This window comes from Rhopilema esculentum, chromosome 6 (assembly GCF_057945365.1).
Source record: "Rhopilema esculentum isolate cy_ngs chromosome 6, ASM5794536v1, whole genome shotgun sequence".
NCBI classification, from domain to species: domain Eukaryota; kingdom Metazoa; phylum Cnidaria; class Scyphozoa; order Rhizostomeae; family Rhizostomatidae; genus Rhopilema; species Rhopilema esculentum.
Window position 1 is genome coordinate 11,701,260 of NC_142820.1, and position 18,686 is coordinate 11,719,945.

The following is an 18,686-nucleotide window of genomic DNA, read 5'->3' on the forward strand; positions in this document are numbered from 1 at the left end:
GCGTTTTCACAAAAAGCATGCAATCAAAAGGTGTTGAATCAGGTTTGGTCCAACGCAAGGCGAAACATTATGAAAAGACCTGTCATAAAGTTACTTCTAGCACCTTTTTTCCTCTTCCTTTATGCGAGTAATTCGTTTTTTGTGCCAGGGCACGTTTTGCAATTGCAGCTGTGTCTTCACGCATTTTTTCCATGCAAATAACGGATTTGGCTGATTTTTACACGGTTTTGCGGCTTTTAGAGCCCCCCCCCCCCCTCCAAAGAAAATAGGCCCCAACTTTCTGTTTATATAAATCGATTGTCTACTGATACAGTGACTGTTGTCATTGAATTCTTAGGCCTTTGTTGGTTAAGTTTTTCGTTGAAGAAAGCGGTTAAATCTAAATCCTCAATTGAAACCAAAAAGTAAAAAGCTAGACAAGTCTTGACACATTTTCTCTAGGCACATTTTTGATAGATTTCATATTTCTTAAAAATCACTGACAACAGAGAAGAAAAAAAACACTAATGGCCTTGTAAACAAAGATAAACCCATTTTTAAAGACCTCAAGGAAACTATGAGCTAAAAAGTAGCTTTTTGGCATTTGATTTTTAAGAAATCTTCAAGTAACTTTTTGCCCTGGAAAAAACAACAAAATTAAAGGAAAACTGAGTTATATATCTGAGCGTATTTTCGTATAAAAATGATTGTATTATGCTTTTAATTAGTCGGTGATCTAAATATAAGATTGATCTTTGATTTTCAAGAAAGAGAAGCATTTATGTTGGATTTAATGACCTCTTAAAGGCTACATTCAGTGATAGTTCCAAATGGAGTTTAAAGCAAATAATTTGCTCACAGGTCTCACGATTATAGTCAGAAACCGCGCATCAGTCTAAAAATGGAGGGGCTGAAAAGGGCGCGACCAAAAAAAATTCTGGAAAACGTATAACGCCGAAAAAAAGCCCCTTTTAAAGAATACTTGCTTTTTTCTATAAATTTTTTATAAACCGTCTGATTCTGAGAAGATGTCAATAACTATAAACATAGATAAAATTAGTTCGGGGATAATAAAATGCCAAGCTAACCAAGTTAGAAAATACATCATATCGCTAAACAAGATAAAACACCTAGAAAAATAACAAATAAGGTTCTTATGCCTGTCGAGACCAACATGCCACTTAGGAAGCGAATTGCTACTACAAAGTTGTGTTAGAGTAAACCTTCCAAAAAATTTTCTTACCTTTTGTTGCAAAAAATAAGGGAACATAGCCCCTTATGCCCGATAGCTGCGCGGTGCCTGATCATAGTATCGTGTCTCATAGATGGTATGTTCTAAAAGATCCAGTTCTCTGTAAACGTCATTATTTCCAGTCTACTTTTGTTCCTGGTTAAAGCAAGGCTACAAATTCTAGAATTCTACCTTTTTGCTTTAATTTGCCATTGCAAATGTATATTTTGCGTTTTACAACAATTTTTTTTGAATGATTTAGTTTTTCTGGGAAAAGATTCGTGGAAGGAAGTATGGCGTCATATTTCAAATGCTCACATGATGCAGTCACGTCGAAACAGGGATTGGATTCCCGTTATGAGGAAAGGTCCTTTTCATCACTAAATGTAATAGTTGTCATTTAGAGGGTAAGGAACTGAAATTTTGATATATTTTGTACGGGAGGAGAGAGCTTTTTTTGCATAGCAATCAACATGCCACATGATGCACAGATAGAGCAATCGCCTACACTGGAACACGATATTCCTGTTTCAAAATGTTGTTCGGCGATGTTTGCAATCCAAATGTGTTTCTCAGCTGTTAATGCCCTCCTCATTGTGATAGTGGATAAATCTCTAGATGTTTTCATTTTGGCAGTTGTGTCCGCCGTAAGTGCGCTTTTGTTTTTCATTAGATTTTTCTCACCAATTGTTTTTATCACGGATATAATCCTACTGCCTTTTTCCTATGCAGTGCAGGGCTTTATAATGCTTGTAGGTAGTTTGGAGAGAAAGGGGCAAAACTCTCTGAAGCCACGCCAATTTTTTCCAGGAACGCTAATTTTTCTGTACAGTTTATCTTTATATTGTAATATCGATACTTATTTCATGCTAGGTCAGTCTCGCGTTTATGCTTATATTTGTTGTTTATGCTTCTCTTTTTCAATATGTTTATGCTTCTCTTTTTCAATATATACTTGGTCGCACTTTAGTTTTTCATATTTTCCGGCAGCGTTAAATGTCACATGCCCTTCTACCCGAGGGGCATTTCTAGCGTACGAGATTTTTGGGATTTCTAAAATCCCAAAATCCTGATTGGGATAATCGGATTTTTGATCAGATTTGACAGGGATTTCTGAATTTCTTTGGGATTTCTAAAGATTTCCAGAGATTTTTCTTGGACTTTAAACATTCTTAATACCATTAAAAAATGTAAATGATCGTCAACTAATCTTTTTAATTAAATGTATAAAGCCGAGATGACTCATTGCTAATTCCTTAGTGTGACGTCATAAAAGTTTATTATCTAGAATTTTTGGATTCTAGCTGCATAACCTTTACCCTGGGAACCAGACTCACTATATATAAAATAAAATATTCATTATTATATTATTTTATAAAGTCAGTCTGGTATCCAGCGTACATAACCTTAAGAACACCATGAAATACTTCAAAAAAGCAAAATCTATAGAATCTATTGGCTATCTATAGAATGTGGGTTGTATATGGCAAATGAAATATTTGAATTTTGCTAATAATTGTAATGCTATGAACAGAGACAAAATATCAAGATTACAGAGGTCTCTGCAAATAATGAAGGTCTAGCCTAATACAAGACAAATTGTTGGGACAAAAGACAATTTTTGTAATTTTCTACTTTATGTTGCCCCTGTAGATTCGAAACCCCCCCTTCCCCCTACCCGACCAACGTTGGACTTATATTTCTATCACTTTTGCTTCAAAATCATGCATTCAACATTGAGTCGGGGGAGGGCGAAAGCATTTTTTCAAAGAAAAGCGAAAATATCAACTTTTTTCAAAAGTCTCAAATAATTTTTTTCTCATCGAATTTAGAAAAATACAAGGTCCTGCCGAGGCGCCGCTACTGATCCTGCCGAGAACTGTGGGGGAGGGAGTATCCTGGCGGCACATGTAGTAAAAATAAGGGCACCTATGTTTTTGGGGGCACCTCTGTAATCTGCAAGTAGTTGCTTTACCGCATTCTGAAAAACGGGGACCCCTTTTGCCCCCCTCCTTGGTTTCTGTCTATGGTTTCACTTCCATGCATCTCTATTACTGCTCTTAGGGTACTGAAGGTACTAAGCATGTGCTGATGGTAGTTATGGTAACCAGAAAGCTCCAGTGCAGCAACCTCAATATTAGCATCCAGTCTGTCATCTTCTTCATCTCTGCTGTATTTACTGAGCATTGCTGAAATTTTTGGCACTATTTAGCCGATTTTTAGCACACTTTCCAAACATTAATAATAAACTAATTTATAGGGTAATAGGGTAATTTTTAGACTTGTCTGCAAATAAAGAATGGCTCACCCACTTTATCGGCAAATAGGATGGGAGCCAACCCTACCCCTCTCTTTGAGCATGATAGCTAGTGACGGGCTGACGGCCACGGCCCTGTGAGCATTCAGACAATGTTTATGACTGCGGAAAATGTCCTGTTTGTGAACGTGTAAAGCATTGAAAGTCAACCGCCTTGTGCATACATTTTCTATTGCTTCTCTACTCTCATTCGTTATCATAGCACCCTTTTACTGTATCTTTTTTCTAGATTTTTGTTCAAGGAGCACTTGGTATCATTGCAAATGAAAGAAGGTTGCGTTCACTTGTAAGCTGTTTCATTTTCTAATTGTTTGATATTACAGCTTCTTTTACCAACAATCTGCATATTTTTTTCCTCTACGATTTATAATCGTAATTTTCATTTATGCAGTACTAACATTAAACACTATTATATAGCTTGTTATGTTGTGTAGGCTTTAATGGTCTGATGATTATAATAGTATCATTGACATGACTAATCATTCGTAGTATACACTTATCGAGCAAACGTTTTGCATAACCTAAGGTGGACTTGCTACAAGTCTCTCTCTTTAAAGAAAGGGAAAAAGGAAAAAAAAGAAAGGGAAGGAGCTCTCATTCCCTCCAATTTTTTCTTTTTTCCCTTTCTTTAAAAAGAGAGACTTGTAGCAAGTCCAAACCTAAGGTAGAAATGACGGAACTTCTGCAAAATAATTTAGCTAAAATAGAAACTAGAAAATAGAAACTGAAATACCTACAGCTAGTTAAATAAAGCTTGTGAGATGACTTTTTAGTTGGAAAATAGAGGACAATTTATCAAGGTTTGGTATAAAAAATACCAAATTCAAGATTATTCTCGATTTTTGCCTATTTTAAAACAATATCGACACTTGCAAAAACGCAAAAGTTGAGCTATGATGAAAAGAGTGTTTGCATAAAAAATGTTTTATGTGTATAAACATACGAGACCACATTATGATGAACTCAGAATTACTTACTTTATGCTTCGGTGTCTAAAACTATCTGTTTTCCTCACCTTTGTAAGATAATTTCTTTGGCGGATATTTTTGGTGCTGCGACGTGCCTAACGGTGGAGCACATTTTGTGATTTGTTGCAATAGAATTCATGTCTCCAACGCCGTCGTTTCCAATCAATTGCAATGTTGTTTAAGGAATAAAAAATACTACAAAATTTCTCAAAACAAGGTTCCATCTCCTTACTTTCTATTTTCTTTTAGGGTATCATCAATTCAATTTTTGGCTGTCTGTGCCTTGCAGCATTAATCGTCAGTTGCACACTACATGTATACAGAATAACAGCTTATAATTCTTATTATAAACAAAGTAATAGATGGATGATAACAACTGGCTTCATACTGGCAATCTGGAACGCTCTAACGCTGTTTAGATACTTTCAAAAGTGGCCCAAATCAAACATCATATGTGGATGCATTTGTTGTGGAACAGAATATCTTTGCCCTGGAACACCATTAGGCCCTTCAGACTCAGTGAGTTCCTGACTTAAGAAAGTAACGAAAATTTTCCGAATTGGAAATAAGATTGCTCGATAGAATATTTGTAAGTCTTATTCAAAACATAAGGTAAGCAGTTAAAAGAAAATGCCATTGTTGGATGGCTGAGCAGAACAGCTTCGCAGTTAAAGGCCCCCTCAATTTTTTCCCACGTGTGTGTTACTGTTGTTTCAGATTTGTTTTTCAATGTTTTTCGTAGACAAATATGCTTTGTTAAAAAATATTACACATGTTGAGTTTGCTTGCTTGCACTTTTTTCTGTAAGAATATCAAAAATTTTGTCGACCCTAGATATTTTCAAGAAGTTTATTCTTAAAGTAGTTCTATATTTTCAAAGCTGAGTGATACAGTTTTAGGGGAACATCGCCCGCCCTCAAACAGAAATAAGCTTTTTTGAAAAAATGAATTATGTCAGTCACGCAAATCGCTGTTATGAATACTTGCTTATATTTCTTGTTCTTATTATCTATAGAATGAATGGTCTACTGTTTAAGGCAGCTAAATTCCCTGAAGTGAGCTAATCTTTTCAAAGAGGGTGGTAAAATGGCCCATTTTTGGCCTTCGCCTAGGTTTTTACGCTCTCCATAGTTGTGATTGGCTATACAGCGAGAGAGGTCACGTGATTTATTACAAGCTCTCAGCTAATCATGATTTGATCCCCATGCTCCAAAATGTCTAAATACTGCTAACCATAAACAAATGGCTGAACGGTTTCTTTATTCTCAACCAAACTAACAGCAATGTTTCTACTTTTTCAGCCAAGAAGAAGAAGAAGGCGTGAGTATGAAGAAATCAGGAATTCAGAAGAATGGGGTTATCAAGACATGCATGGCAATTGTGGACGAACTTCTTCTGCAAACAGCAACCAGGGGACAGTAGGATTTGTGAGTCAGTTAAAGTCGATTGATTGCCTCGCGCATTGCACCAATGAAAAACTACAATAAAAATTGTATGTGTTTGTTAAAAATCAGTTTGAGGTAAAGACCCCGTTTAGACTACGAAAAAAGAACAGAATTCCATGGTTGCATGTCTGCAAGAGCGACGATCGGCCTTGCGTTTACACAAGGTATCTTGGTTCTGTGCTAGCTTGAAAACGGTCTCGTTTTTCTTTGGCTTCATCTTAAAATGAAACTATATTGTTCTATTTCCAAACCGTGCTTGTTTTATTCTACTGTAAACTGTCAGGAACGTCTCACTTATTCGTGGTCCCATTTTGGCGAAGTTTTCTCAGTGAAACTTGAAAGGATTGTAAACGGGACTGTGAATATCTGGTCCACTTAACAGAAGTCTCACGCATCCCTATTCAAAGCCCCAACTATCGAAAGTATGCTATCTTAAATTGCCACCTGAACACCGGGGTTTGCTTTTAAGTTTAAATCCCAACAATTTATCAATTCTGTCTTTTAATTGCAAAAATTAAACTTGATCTGTAAATTAGTGGCTGTTGTGATCAGTGTGACTTATATTTCAAAATTTTTTTGAGAGAAAATCTTAATCAAAAGCTGTTTTGACAGGTTAACAGACCAAGTCCAGCAACCTTTGCAAAAAATCCTCTAGTACACCCAGAGACGTCAAACAATGAAGCACAGAGGAATGAAATCACTGGAAGAACACGAGCTTATCCCGATATAGAGCCTCGCTCCCCAATACGAAACGATGTAAAACCTCAAAAGGAAGTTCCGCAACCAGTGAGTTCCAGATTACAATGAATCCTTGATTTAGCCTCCTTTTTATGGGAACATACCTATGGGGAAGGTTTTTAAATGAGAGGGGTGCTTTTAAAAATTATTTCTATTTTTGAAGTTCATTTTTTTCAAGTAAGGAGGCCATTTGCAAATTGATATTTACAAAAAACGTTTTGCAAAATTCCCTGGTTTTCCAGTTCATAATTTTTCGTTGAATATGGAACACCGTGGATTAAAATTGATTGATTTTAATTAGCCTCCTTGGCATACTCGATTAGGCCTCAATAGAAGGTGATATTGCTAAATTAAAAACATATTTTGGTTGTTTTATTATAAACAAGTACCAGATCAAAATAATGATTTTTTTCTTACCTTTTTCTATGTCCCTTGCAGGAAGATATCTATGTTTTTCCGACAGACCCAAAGGTAAAAGCTGAAATTTTCCAATATGTAAGTTAATCCTTATGCCTTAAAAGTCGTTTACCTTTTCTTTGATAAATCTGAGATTTCATTTAGAAAGTACAATGTAACATTAATAGTGAAAATGACTCAAAGTGTTGGCTAAATTGAAGCGGAATTGCAATGCCTGTACTCCTATGGACATATTGCAGGCAAATTGTAACAAATCTACCTAATGTAAGACATTCAGAGGTCTGTTATGGTGTCTTTTTAGGTTATTTGTTCAGTGTCCAATATTCACAAAACCAATAAAACAGATTTTTATGACGTCATCACTTTTTCACTCTAAAGCATTTGTTTATTAACGCTTTTAACCCCGGCGATATTCAAGATTTTTAAAAGACACTAGCAACACAAGGCTGCCAAAATCTAGTCCACCTATAAGATTCTTTTGACATTTCTATGTAGTTGAGCAGAAGTAATTTTGGAAAAACAACCTCGAGCAGATTTTCAAAAATTGCGTCACACTTAATTACGTCAATGCTTTTCATGTCCCCTAATTGTCACGTTTCGTCATGAATCAGTTCTTTCCGATATATTATTTCCTGTATTGTTAGTTCCAAAAAATACTAAGAGTATAGAAAAGTCTGGGATGTTGAAAAGAACTATAATAATACATGTAATGCTAAAATAGAACAACATGAAAGCATGGAATGAAGAAAAATATTTCTCGCTAATTTGACACCGCACCTGATTACTTGTGATAAAGTCGTGCTTTCCATGTCCATTTTGGAATTCCCGTTTGAAAATATGTAAAAGACATCGCTCTATTGCAACCCTCTCCCAATATGAGACGACCTTTCTGAAAGTCGCATTTCTTGATCTAAACTTGTTGAATAATTGCAGCAGTAATCCTGCCCAGACCTTGAATAGTTGATAAATAACTCCTTTTTTTTCATGAGAGTGAATTTTTGTAAAAAACATTCCCTTCTTTCTTCTAATTTTTTAATCTGATTTAATTTTTAATCCCGGACGGAATTTTTAGGCCTCGAGTTTTCTACCAATCCAGGTTGACCTGTTGAGATAGAAAATGAACCCACCCCTTTCAAATCTCTGTGAATTTCAACAAGGGGGCTCAGCCCCCCTTCACGGCACGAATGTATACAGTTTAATGTGAACTACAATTGCAACTGACTTCCTTGTATGGAAATAAAGTTAACCCTTTTAGATTTCTATTATATTCCAAATCTCTCTAAATATTTTGTTTTAATTCTATTTTGTTAATGTGGTTTTCATCAAATGTTGCTTTGACAGCCTGATAAACCAAATTCACCAAACAGGCAGATCGACCAAGCCGGTCGCAAACAAAGCCCAAATTGGCAAACACGTTACGTACCAGCAGCTGCAGCAACTAAATATGAAAACTTTGATATCCTGGCCTATTCACCAAGGGACGTGCCCTTAGACCCACATCCAGTAAGCTAAATATTATCTAGATCTAAACTGCTGCTTGATGTTCAGTCTTGACTTGGTTTCAGTTTTTCCACTGACTCTCTGGGACCAATTTTGGACCCCGAGTTTTTCACTAATTCAGGGTTTTTACCTGATAAAATAGAAATTTGGTTCGGATCCGGTCATTTCTCATTATATGGGTCCTCAAGCTTATAAAGAGAAGATTTTACGAGGGACGGTGTTGTTTTATTCAGAATTCTATTTTATTATTTTAGAAGTCTCTCGATCGAAGTTTGCTGCAAAATTGTTGAGAAAATCCTTACTCTATAATGCTCTATATCGCTTCCATTTTGTTTATTATATGCACCGTATCATGGAGTGCACATTTTCTTATTGAGCTCAAATATCTATTTTTGAGCTTGTTATAAACGGTTAGGTCAGTGATTAAATAGAGAATGTTCTCAGGCCAAAATTGTAAAAGTTACACGGTATAGATGTTATAATGTATGTTACAATGTAAGAAAGTCTCTAAAATAGTTATACAGTTCAATGTGAACTACAATTACAACTGATTTCCTTCAATATAGATAAAGCTAAACCTTAAGTTTCCACCGTATTCCCAATCTATCTTAATTGTTTTTGCTTCAATTCTATCTTAATTGTTTTGCTTCAATTCTATTTTATTTATAAAGTGTAATAATGTATTAGGCATAAGCCATTTTATATTAGCCTCGGATTGGAGTTGATAGAGGAGATTAGATCAGGGTCGGAGTGAAAACATGGCGTCTTGTCTCGTGTGCTCTCTAGGTCTAGCGTTAGGTCGCAGCGGATCTTAGGCATCGCGCGCGCATACACAACATATTATGGCGACGAGTTATCTAAAGAACCCAAAGAAGGATTAGAAAGTAACAATTTCGACAAGAGAATACGAAATATGGAAGAAAACGATAATCAAATAGGCCAGGCGCAGCAACCTCAACCAGTATCGATTCAATTACCTCCAGTTAAGGAATTTGATCCAAAAGGAGATCCTTCCACGGTAAGTCAAAGATGGCAAAAATGGAAGAAATCGTTCGTTTATTTTCTGAATGCAACAGGTATTCAAAATGATAGCCAAAAGAGGGCAGCACTTTTGCATCTTGTAGGAGATGAAGTGCAAGACATATTTGAAACATTAGGTGAGGTAGGCACAACATATGACCAGGCAGTAAATAAGTTAGATAGTCATTTTGATATCAAGAAAAATATTCCATTTGAAAGATGTGTATTTCATGAAACAGGTCAAGAAACAGGAGAGAACATAGATTCATATGTCACTAGGTTGAAAAAGTTAATCATTCATTGTGAATATGGTGATGCAACACAAGATGAGATAAGAGATCAAGTAATAGCAAAATGCAAATCAAGTAAGCTTAGAAAAAGATTGCTACAAGAGCCAGATCTCACATTAGATAAAGTTCTAAGAATAGGAAAGCTCATGGAACAATCAGACCTTCAGACAAAGAAGATAGAACAACAAAATGGTGCAGGCTCATCAGCTGACACAATGAAAGAATCTTTCTCAGACCTGAATAAAATAAGGCCAAATAAATACCAGCACAAAGGTAGGCAAGCAAACAGAAATCAAAAATACACTCAACAAAGGGAACAATGTGGAAGATGTGGAATGAAGAATCACAACAGTAAAGACTGTAGAGTGACAAAAGGAAGAAAGTGCATGAAATGTGGAATTATGGGACACTTTGCAAAATGCTGCAAGACCAAAAATCCAAAGAAACCAGAAAATCATCAAGTAAGAGCAAGTAAAGTCACAACAGAAAGTTCAAGTGATGATGAAACATCAGTATTCAAAATTGGAAGCAAGGAAAGACCAGTATATCCAGTCTATATAGATGGCACACCAATAAATATGCTCATTGACAGTGGATCAACATTGAACATCATTGATGAGATATCATTTCAGAAATTGCCAAAAAAACCACAACTTGAAAGCAGCAAGACTAAGATATTCACTTATCTAGGCAAAGAACCATTGAAACTAAAAGGAACATTCAGAGCAAAAGCTGAAGCATTTGGGAAAGAAACCCAAGCAAAATTCTATGTCACAAAAGGTTCAGGAGGAGCATTGCTAGGACAAAAGACAGCAGAAAAGCTTGATATATTAAGAGTAGGCCCAGTTCTAGGTTCTAAAGCAGATCCAACAAATTCACTTCACAAATCAGTAAATGAAATCAGTCAAGAAAAGCCAACTGAACACAAAATAGATCCTAAGATTCAGAAAGTTCTGGACAACAACAGAGAAGTATTTGAAGGCATGGGTAAATTCAAAGACTACAAGTTAAAACTACATATTGATGAAAATGTCATTCCTGTTCAGCAGCCAATCAGAAGATTACCATATCATACAAGAAAGAAAGTTTCTGCAGAACTAGAAAGATTGTTGAAAAATGACTGCATAGAGAAAGTTAAAGGCCCAAGTACCTGGATAAACCCAATAGTAGTAGTACCAAAGCCAAATGGAACCATAAGATTATGTTTAGATATGAGAAGAGCCAATGAAGCCATAGTAAGAGAAAGACACCAGATTCCAAAAGTTGAAGAAATCCTCCCAGAGTTGCATAATGCAAAATACTTTTCAAAGATTGATTTAAAAGAAGGGTACCACCAACTAGAGTTAGCAGAGGAATCAAGGCACATAACAACATTTCTAACACATGAAGGTTGTTTTCAATCAAAACGTCTTGTGTATGGAGTCAGTTCAGCCTTTGAGCAGTTTCAGAAGGTTATTGAGCAAAGCATTGCAGGTTGCCCAGGCACAAGGTCAATATCAGATGACATTCTGATATGGTCATCGAGTAGAGATGAAATGGCAGAGCGTCTTGACACGCTATTCAAAGCATTGCATGCCAGAAACTTAAAGATCAATCCAAAGAAATGTGTATTTGGAACAACAAAGCTCACATTTGCAGGATATTGTCTAACAGACAAAGGAATTCATCCAGATAAATCCAAAGTGGATGCAGTCAACAATGCCAAAGTCCCAACAAATGCAACAGAAGTAAGAAGTTTCCTAGGTCTAGTCAACTTTTGTTCACACTTCATCAAAGACTATGCTACACTTACGGAACCTCTGAGGAAACTCACCAGAAAGGAAACTACATTTGCATGGAACAAGGAACAACAAGCAAGTTTCACAAAGTTAAAGGAAAGCCTTACAAATGCAAGCACAATGGCTTATTACCAGCCTCATGCAGACACAAAAGTTATTGTAGATGCTTCACCAGTAGGACTAGGGGCAATCCTTACTCAAAAACAACAAGATGGACAATTCAAGCCAGTTGCTTATGCATCACATGCATTAATCCCAACAGAACAAAGATATTCTCAGACAGAAAGAGAAGGCTTAGCCGCATTTTGGTCAACACAGAAGTTTCATTACTATTTGTATGACAGAGAATTTACAATAGTAACTGACCACAAACCACTTGAAAAACTATTATCAGCAAGAGGAAGCCCTACACCAAGATTGCAAAGATGGTTACTAAAAATGCAACCATACAAGTTCACTGTTCAATTTGAACCAGGACACACAAATGCATCTGATGTACTATCTCGTTCACCTTTACCAGCTACAGGAGAAAAGTTAAGTGATGATACAGAACATTTCATCAACTCAATTGTTTATGATGCTATTCCTAAATCAGTCACAATAGAGGAAATTCAAGAAATATCAAGAAATGATGAAATATTGAAAAACATCAAAGAACAGATCAAATCAGAGAAATGGTCAAAAAGTCCACAATACAAACCATATTTTCTGAACCGGAGAGACCTCTGGATCAAAGATGATATTATTTTAAAAGGCACAAAGCTAATAATTCCCACAGATCTAAGACAAAGAATACTTGCCACAGCACACCAACATCACTTAGGCATCGTGAAAACTAAAGGATTACTTAGAGAAAAAGTATGGTGGCCAGGAATAGATCAAGAAGTGGAAAACTTGATAAAACATTGCCATGCATGTCAAGTAACAGGATCCAATAAAGTCAATTTTGAACCACTTGAGGTAACAAAGATACCCTCAACAAATTGGCACACAGTAGCTTTGGACATTCAAGGACCATATCCAACAAAGGATTACTTAATAGCACTCATAGACTACAGATCAAGATATCCAGTAGTTGCACAAGTCAAAACTATCAACACAAAGACGGTAATCAAAGCATTGGATAAGATATTTTCTATGTTTGGTTACGTGCACAAATTAGTTGCTGACAATGGAAAACAGTTCATTTCAGACGAATTCAAACAGTACCTCAAACAACATGGGATAAAGCTAAGGAATGTGACACCGTATTCACCATGGGTCAACGGTGAAGTTGAAAGATTCAACAGATCACTCAAAAAGGCAAATCAATGTGCACACGCAGAAGGAAAAGATTGGAGAGAAGAGCTGAACAAGTTTCTACTTCTCTACAGAACAACCCCACATGCAACAACAGGACAGTGCCCAGCTACAGTATTTTTTGGACGTGGTATCAAGAATGACATACCAGAATATGCAAAGGATGAATCACAAGACACAGAATTAGATAGGAAAGACAGAGAAAAGAAAGGAAAAATGAAAAATTACACAGACATCAAAAGGAATGCAAAAGACAGTGAAATTCAGGAACAAGACACAGTGCTAGTAAAGAATCTCTGGAAAAATGACAAATTATCTCCAAATTGGTTAAATGAGAAATTCAAAGTCATCAAGATCTACAGGAAAAGTGCTTTACTAGAGAATGAAAGAGGAAACAAATTTTACAGGAACAAAGCTCATCTCAAGAAATACAATGAGAGTGAATCAAACAGACAAGCAGTACCTCAAAAGGAGAACACACACAACACAGATGAAGAGGAAGACATCTTAGCAGAGGAACTCTTAATTGACAATGCGCAAAATGTCGCAAGGCCAACGCGTTCCGAGCGCAGACCGAATAGAGCAATCACTAATGCTAATGACGCCAATAACACTCCACACTTAAATGAAAACAATAATTCTAGTTTGCATGAAAGTGATAATGCTGACATGCATCAAAATAGTGAAAATAGGTTTAAGGAAGGAATTGTTGAGGATCATTGGAATAAACAAAGCAATGAAGACATACAAGAAGATATTGGCAACAGAACACCAGTTTTTGTACCAGATTCTGTTCCAACAGCCATTCAAGAACAAGTACAAGTGAAGAAATTTCCAAAAAGAAGGAGTCGTAAGAAGAAAAACTGAATAAAAAGGACAGACAGGAGGTTGTATATATTTATATTGATTGACTTTGCACAAGTTGATTGAGCAACACATTGGAGTTCTACTAGTTATGTTCATTATAATCAAGAAGCTGGAACTTTGAAGATTATATATTTGTTTTGTTGATGGATGAATATCACATATACTTTTGCTGACACTGAAGAACAATCATCTACGCTGAAGGACTAAAGCTGAAGAACATTGTTTATATTAATTGTTTGTTTGGTTACGTTTACAAAACTCATATAGAAACCCTAGAGGACAATTTCAAGAAAAGGGAGAATGTAATGTATTAGGCATAAGCCATTTTATATTAGCCTCGGATTGGAGTTGATAGAGGAGATTAGATCAGGGTCGGAGTGAAAACATGGCGTCTTGTCTCGTGTGCTCTCTAGGTCTAGCGTTAGGTCGCAGCGGATCTTAGGCATCGCGCGCGCATACACAACATATAGTTTTAATCAAATGTTGCTTTGACAGCCTGATAGACCAAGTTCAGCAAACAGGCAGATCGACCAAGCCGGTCGCAAACAAAGCCCAAATTGCCAAACTCGTGACGTACCAGCAGCTGCAGCAGCTGCAGCAACTAAATATGATAATTATGATATCGTGGCTTTTTCACCAAGGGACGTGCCCTTAGACCCACATCCAGTAAGTGAAATATTACCTAGATCTAAACTGCTGCTTGATGTTCAGTCTTGACTTGGTTTCAAGGTTATGAGAGTTTTTCCATTGACTCTCTGGGACCAATTTTGGACACATTGTCTTTTACTAATTCAGGATTTTTACCTGATAAAATAGAAATTGGGTTCGGACCCGGTCATTCTAAAATTCTAAAAGTTACACTGTATAACCGTTATAATGTATGTTACAATGTAAGAAAGTCTCAAATACAGTTATACAGTTCAATGTGAACTACAATTACAACTGATTTCCTTCTATATAAATAAAGCTAAACCTTAAGTTTCAATCGTTTTCCCAATCTATCTTAATTGTTTTTGCTTCGATTCTATTTTATTTATATAGTTTTAATCAAATGTTGCTTTGACAGCCTGATAGACCAAGTTCAGCAAACAGGCAGATCGACAAAGCCAGTCGCAAACAAAGCCTAAATTGCCAAACACGTGACGTACCAGCAGCTGCAGCAACTAAATATGAAAATTTTGATATCCTGGCTTATTCACCAAAGAACGTGCCCTTAGACCCACATCCAGTAAGCTTAATATTACCTAGATCTAAACTGCTGCTTGACGTTCATTCTTACATCGTTTCAAGGGTATGGGATTTTTCCATTGACTCTCTTGTTTTTCAGTGATTCAGGTTTTTACCTGTTAAAATAGAAAATGGGATTTGGATCCGGTCACCTCTCATGTTATAGATGCTCAAGCATCCAGATCCAGTGTTATCTTATTTAGACATTTCTATCACTCCTTTCTGACTTTTGACAAACCTGCGTATCTAAAGAATTTGAGCTTGGCCCTTTTAAAGTTGTGTTTGAATCCCTGTTTCTTTGATATATAAAGTTTGAGGCATCGTCTAGAATAACATTCTAATTCACGAGCGAAAAGACGTTGCAATTTTAATGTAAACCATTTATCTGTTAGTTTAAATGAAAAAGATGCTTTTGATTCTTGCACTTATTTTGAGTTGATTTTTTGTTATTCAGACCAGCCGTCAACAACGACAACAACAAGACGTTGCGTCCATCGTTTCAGAATAAAATTGTCAAAAAATTGCAAAGGTAATTTTGTCTGTCCGTCGCAAAATATTTTGAGACAATTTTCACTGATGTAGTTGTAGTTTCCGATGACTTCTTTGAAAAGACTTCGTATCACAATAAAACGATATTAATTGTAATGCCTTTTCCTCACAAAGCGATTTTGATTTTAAACCATTCATAAACATACAAAAGTCACATCAACAATATTGCTTTGTTGTGGGTTGAGCGTAAAATCAATGAATTTTTGCGAACGATTGTTGTTTGTGTCAGAGGCGGCGCCAGAAATCTTCCGACAGGAGGGCTGGAGCTTCCGAGAGGGGGGCTAAAATGACTAAAATAAGCAGTTTTCGTACGTTATTTTGTCAAATTTGCTCCGACAATAACCTAAAATTTCCTCCGATGGGGGGGGGGCTAGATGCTTCCGACGGAGGGGCTGTAGCCCCCCTAGCCCTCCCCTGGCGCCACCGCTGGTTTGTGGGCGTTTTGCTTTATATTTCCTATACAAGAATATTCGATGTCAGAGGTAAATTTTTCCATTCGTGTAGATTTGGGGTTTGGGGACAGTTGCCCTCTAGGCCACCACTCCATCCCCAAAATTTCCGCTATGGACACATATAAATGCCTTTTACTAAAGCCTTTATAAATGCTTTTGAGTTTTTCACGGCTTTCTTTTCTTGTCAGGATTCAGACGATGTTCAGAATAAAGCGAATGCTTGTTTGCTTTTGCGAACGAATGCTTAATAATTATCTGACTAGTAATTGGAGTCATTTCATAATTGTTTGCAATTGGCATTAGTTCTATTTAGTTATATAATTGGAAATATTATATCTTAATTATTTAATTTATTTAATTATATGAAATTTTATTATGGGTCAACATAGTTGGTTAACCTTTTCTACTAATTGTGATCAAAACTGTTCGATGTGACACGTGTTCGATACAGCAAAACATTTTATCAGCAAATTGAGACAAAATTTGCCTGTTCTTAATTAATCTCGAAACTTTGATTATTGATAATTTGTTTCTAAAATTGTTTGTGAAAGCAATTTGATAGGAGACCAACAATGGCTAGTTCTGTACAATGCAGACACTTGTATAATAACATCGGCAAAATAGCTATGTGCACTGTCATGAACTGATTTATCCTTAAAAAATTTTTATAGCTATGATATCCCTATGTTGAGTTGTTTTTAATAAAAATGTTCTTAATGACAATGCTTTGATAGTCTATGCCAACATCACAAAGAGATTGTAAACACAAAGGTTATGCCTCGTCGATAGCTTTTGGAAGTCCTTCGTGAAAATAAGATCTTGATTGTTGAGAATTTTATATACGTGAAGTGCCCATTTTTTTAATTGACCCAGTATGGAGAGTAGATTCTTTCCAGTAGGTAAGTAGATCAGTTGTAATTTTGTCTCGATTACTTTTTCTAGTTTTTCCTGACTTCCTTTGCCATATAACAGTTATCGGTAAAATGACATCATGTAAAATAATGATAATTATATTTCTCCTTTTTTATCCTCCGTATTTCTTGCAATTCGCTTTAGGGAGTTTAACTGCTTGGCTGCTTTTTACAGATTCTATCGATTTGAATGTCAAACATAAGACCTCGATCTCTTAGAAAAGTAAGATGGCTATATACCATAATCGTAAGCTCATTGTTAATTTAACATTATATGTTTACCTATATCCCAAATGGCAATAAGGCACGTCTAGAGCCAGCTCTGGCCTTGGGGCTAAAGGCAACACGTGCCCTTGTGCAGGAGTAGTGGCGCAGGGGCAAAAGGGGGCTTCAGCATTATGAACACTTTTCGCGGGCTCTCCTTGAGACCTATCCCGGCTACCTACCCCCTTATCGCTCTCGACGGTACTGATTGCAAAAGCTAGGAATTTAGAGGGATTCACAATCATTTGGTTAAATTGAAGCCTGTCCAAGGTTGTAGGCATGTAGTTTGCCATTTCAGTCCTCGATGGGCCTAAAAAGACCAAACTGGGAAGTATTTTCTATATGAAGTATTTCCAAACCCCTTTGACCTAAAACCATGATTTTAGTTTTTGGCTAATTTCAAAACAATGTGCCCGGGTACAGGGCCGTTGGCCAATGTGATTGTGTACAAGGGGGTACCCCGATCCCATTGGCTGACAAAGAGGTTGTTCCATCCTCTATATGCCAACAAATCCGAAAAGTTGTTGACGAAGCACCGCTAAATGAGAAAAACCTCTTGTTTTTTTACAAATAATTGTTCTTTAACCCACCACCCCATCCCACCACCACCCCCCAAACGAACCCTTTAGCGACGGCCCTGCCTGGGCATAGATCGCATAAACACCTACACAGGGTTCCCATTCATTGCAGGACATCACATGACAATTGCATCATTGGGCTGCAATTGCATCAGCTTCTGTAAATTGTATTATTCTTAGGGTATATAAGGGGTGGCTTTATAGTTAGGTTGAGTCTTGCCGTAAGCTTTGTCGAACTCAGTGTACCTTGTCGCTAGCTTGCAGAATTGTGTTTGCCGTTACATTTTCGCCGTTAGATATTTTAGATATTTAAGATATTTTTAGTCGTTTGCCGTGAACTGATGAATTAGAAGAAGTGTATAGAGAATTGGATAACAGTTTTTGCCGTATTTATCGTGTACGTTTCTGCGAACGATCTACGAACTCACATTTGTAAAACCCCCTTTTTAAGAGGTTTTACAGTATCGTCTTTCCTTGTCAAACATTTTTCAGTTATGTCTATTTCAGCTTGTAATTTCACGGTGCCTTTTAAGCTTGATTAAATGAAATTTAATCACGTTTAATATGTGACAGGGTACGCCTTTTAGGTGCCCCTTGGGCTTTTGTTTTTGGGCACAGATTCCGAGGGGGGCACTCTGCACATAGACATACGGGGTGAGGGTAAGTCCAAGAAATTTAAAGGCCACCCAAAAATATCAGCTCATTTTCAATAGGACCCAAAAATATCAGTTTTACTTATATCTTGTACCCAAAAATATCAGAAATTGGAATTTTGGGTGAGATAATATGACATTGCCCGAGTGCTGCAGGTGTCCTTGATGTTTTCAGTCCCTTGGTAAGACATCGTTTGACTTCT

At 36.6% G+C, this 18,686-nt stretch overlaps 1 protein-coding gene across 5 annotated transcripts; it reads left to right on the top strand.

Moving 5' to 3' along the window:
* The first annotated feature begins 1,544 nt into the window (after nucleotides 1–1,544).
* On the top strand, nucleotides 1,545–18,219 carry LOC135686121 (uncharacterized). 5 transcript variants are annotated; one of them, XM_065202292.2, is made up of 11 exons: nucleotides 1,545–1,857; nucleotides 3,757–3,813; nucleotides 4,745–5,014; nucleotides 5,797–5,922; nucleotides 6,553–6,726; nucleotides 7,117–7,173; nucleotides 8,437–8,598; nucleotides 14,345–14,515; nucleotides 14,916–15,077; nucleotides 15,531–15,605; nucleotides 16,266–18,219. In XM_065202292.2, exons 1-10 carry the CDS (start codon nucleotides 1,684–1,686, stop codon nucleotides 15,582–15,584), a joined length of 1,407 nt encoding a protein of 468 aa, XP_065058364.1. In that variant the 5' UTR covers nucleotides 1,545–1,683; the 3' UTR covers nucleotides 15,585–15,605; nucleotides 16,266–18,219. The 5 variants fall into 5 exon arrangements, with proteins under 5 accessions (XP_065058364.1, XP_065058366.1, XP_088964982.1 ...); XM_065202294.2 differs by having other exon boundaries at nucleotides 7,117–7,149; XM_089108856.1 differs by lacking the exon at nucleotides 8,437–8,598.
* Nucleotides 18,220–18,686: the final 467 nt, after the last annotated feature.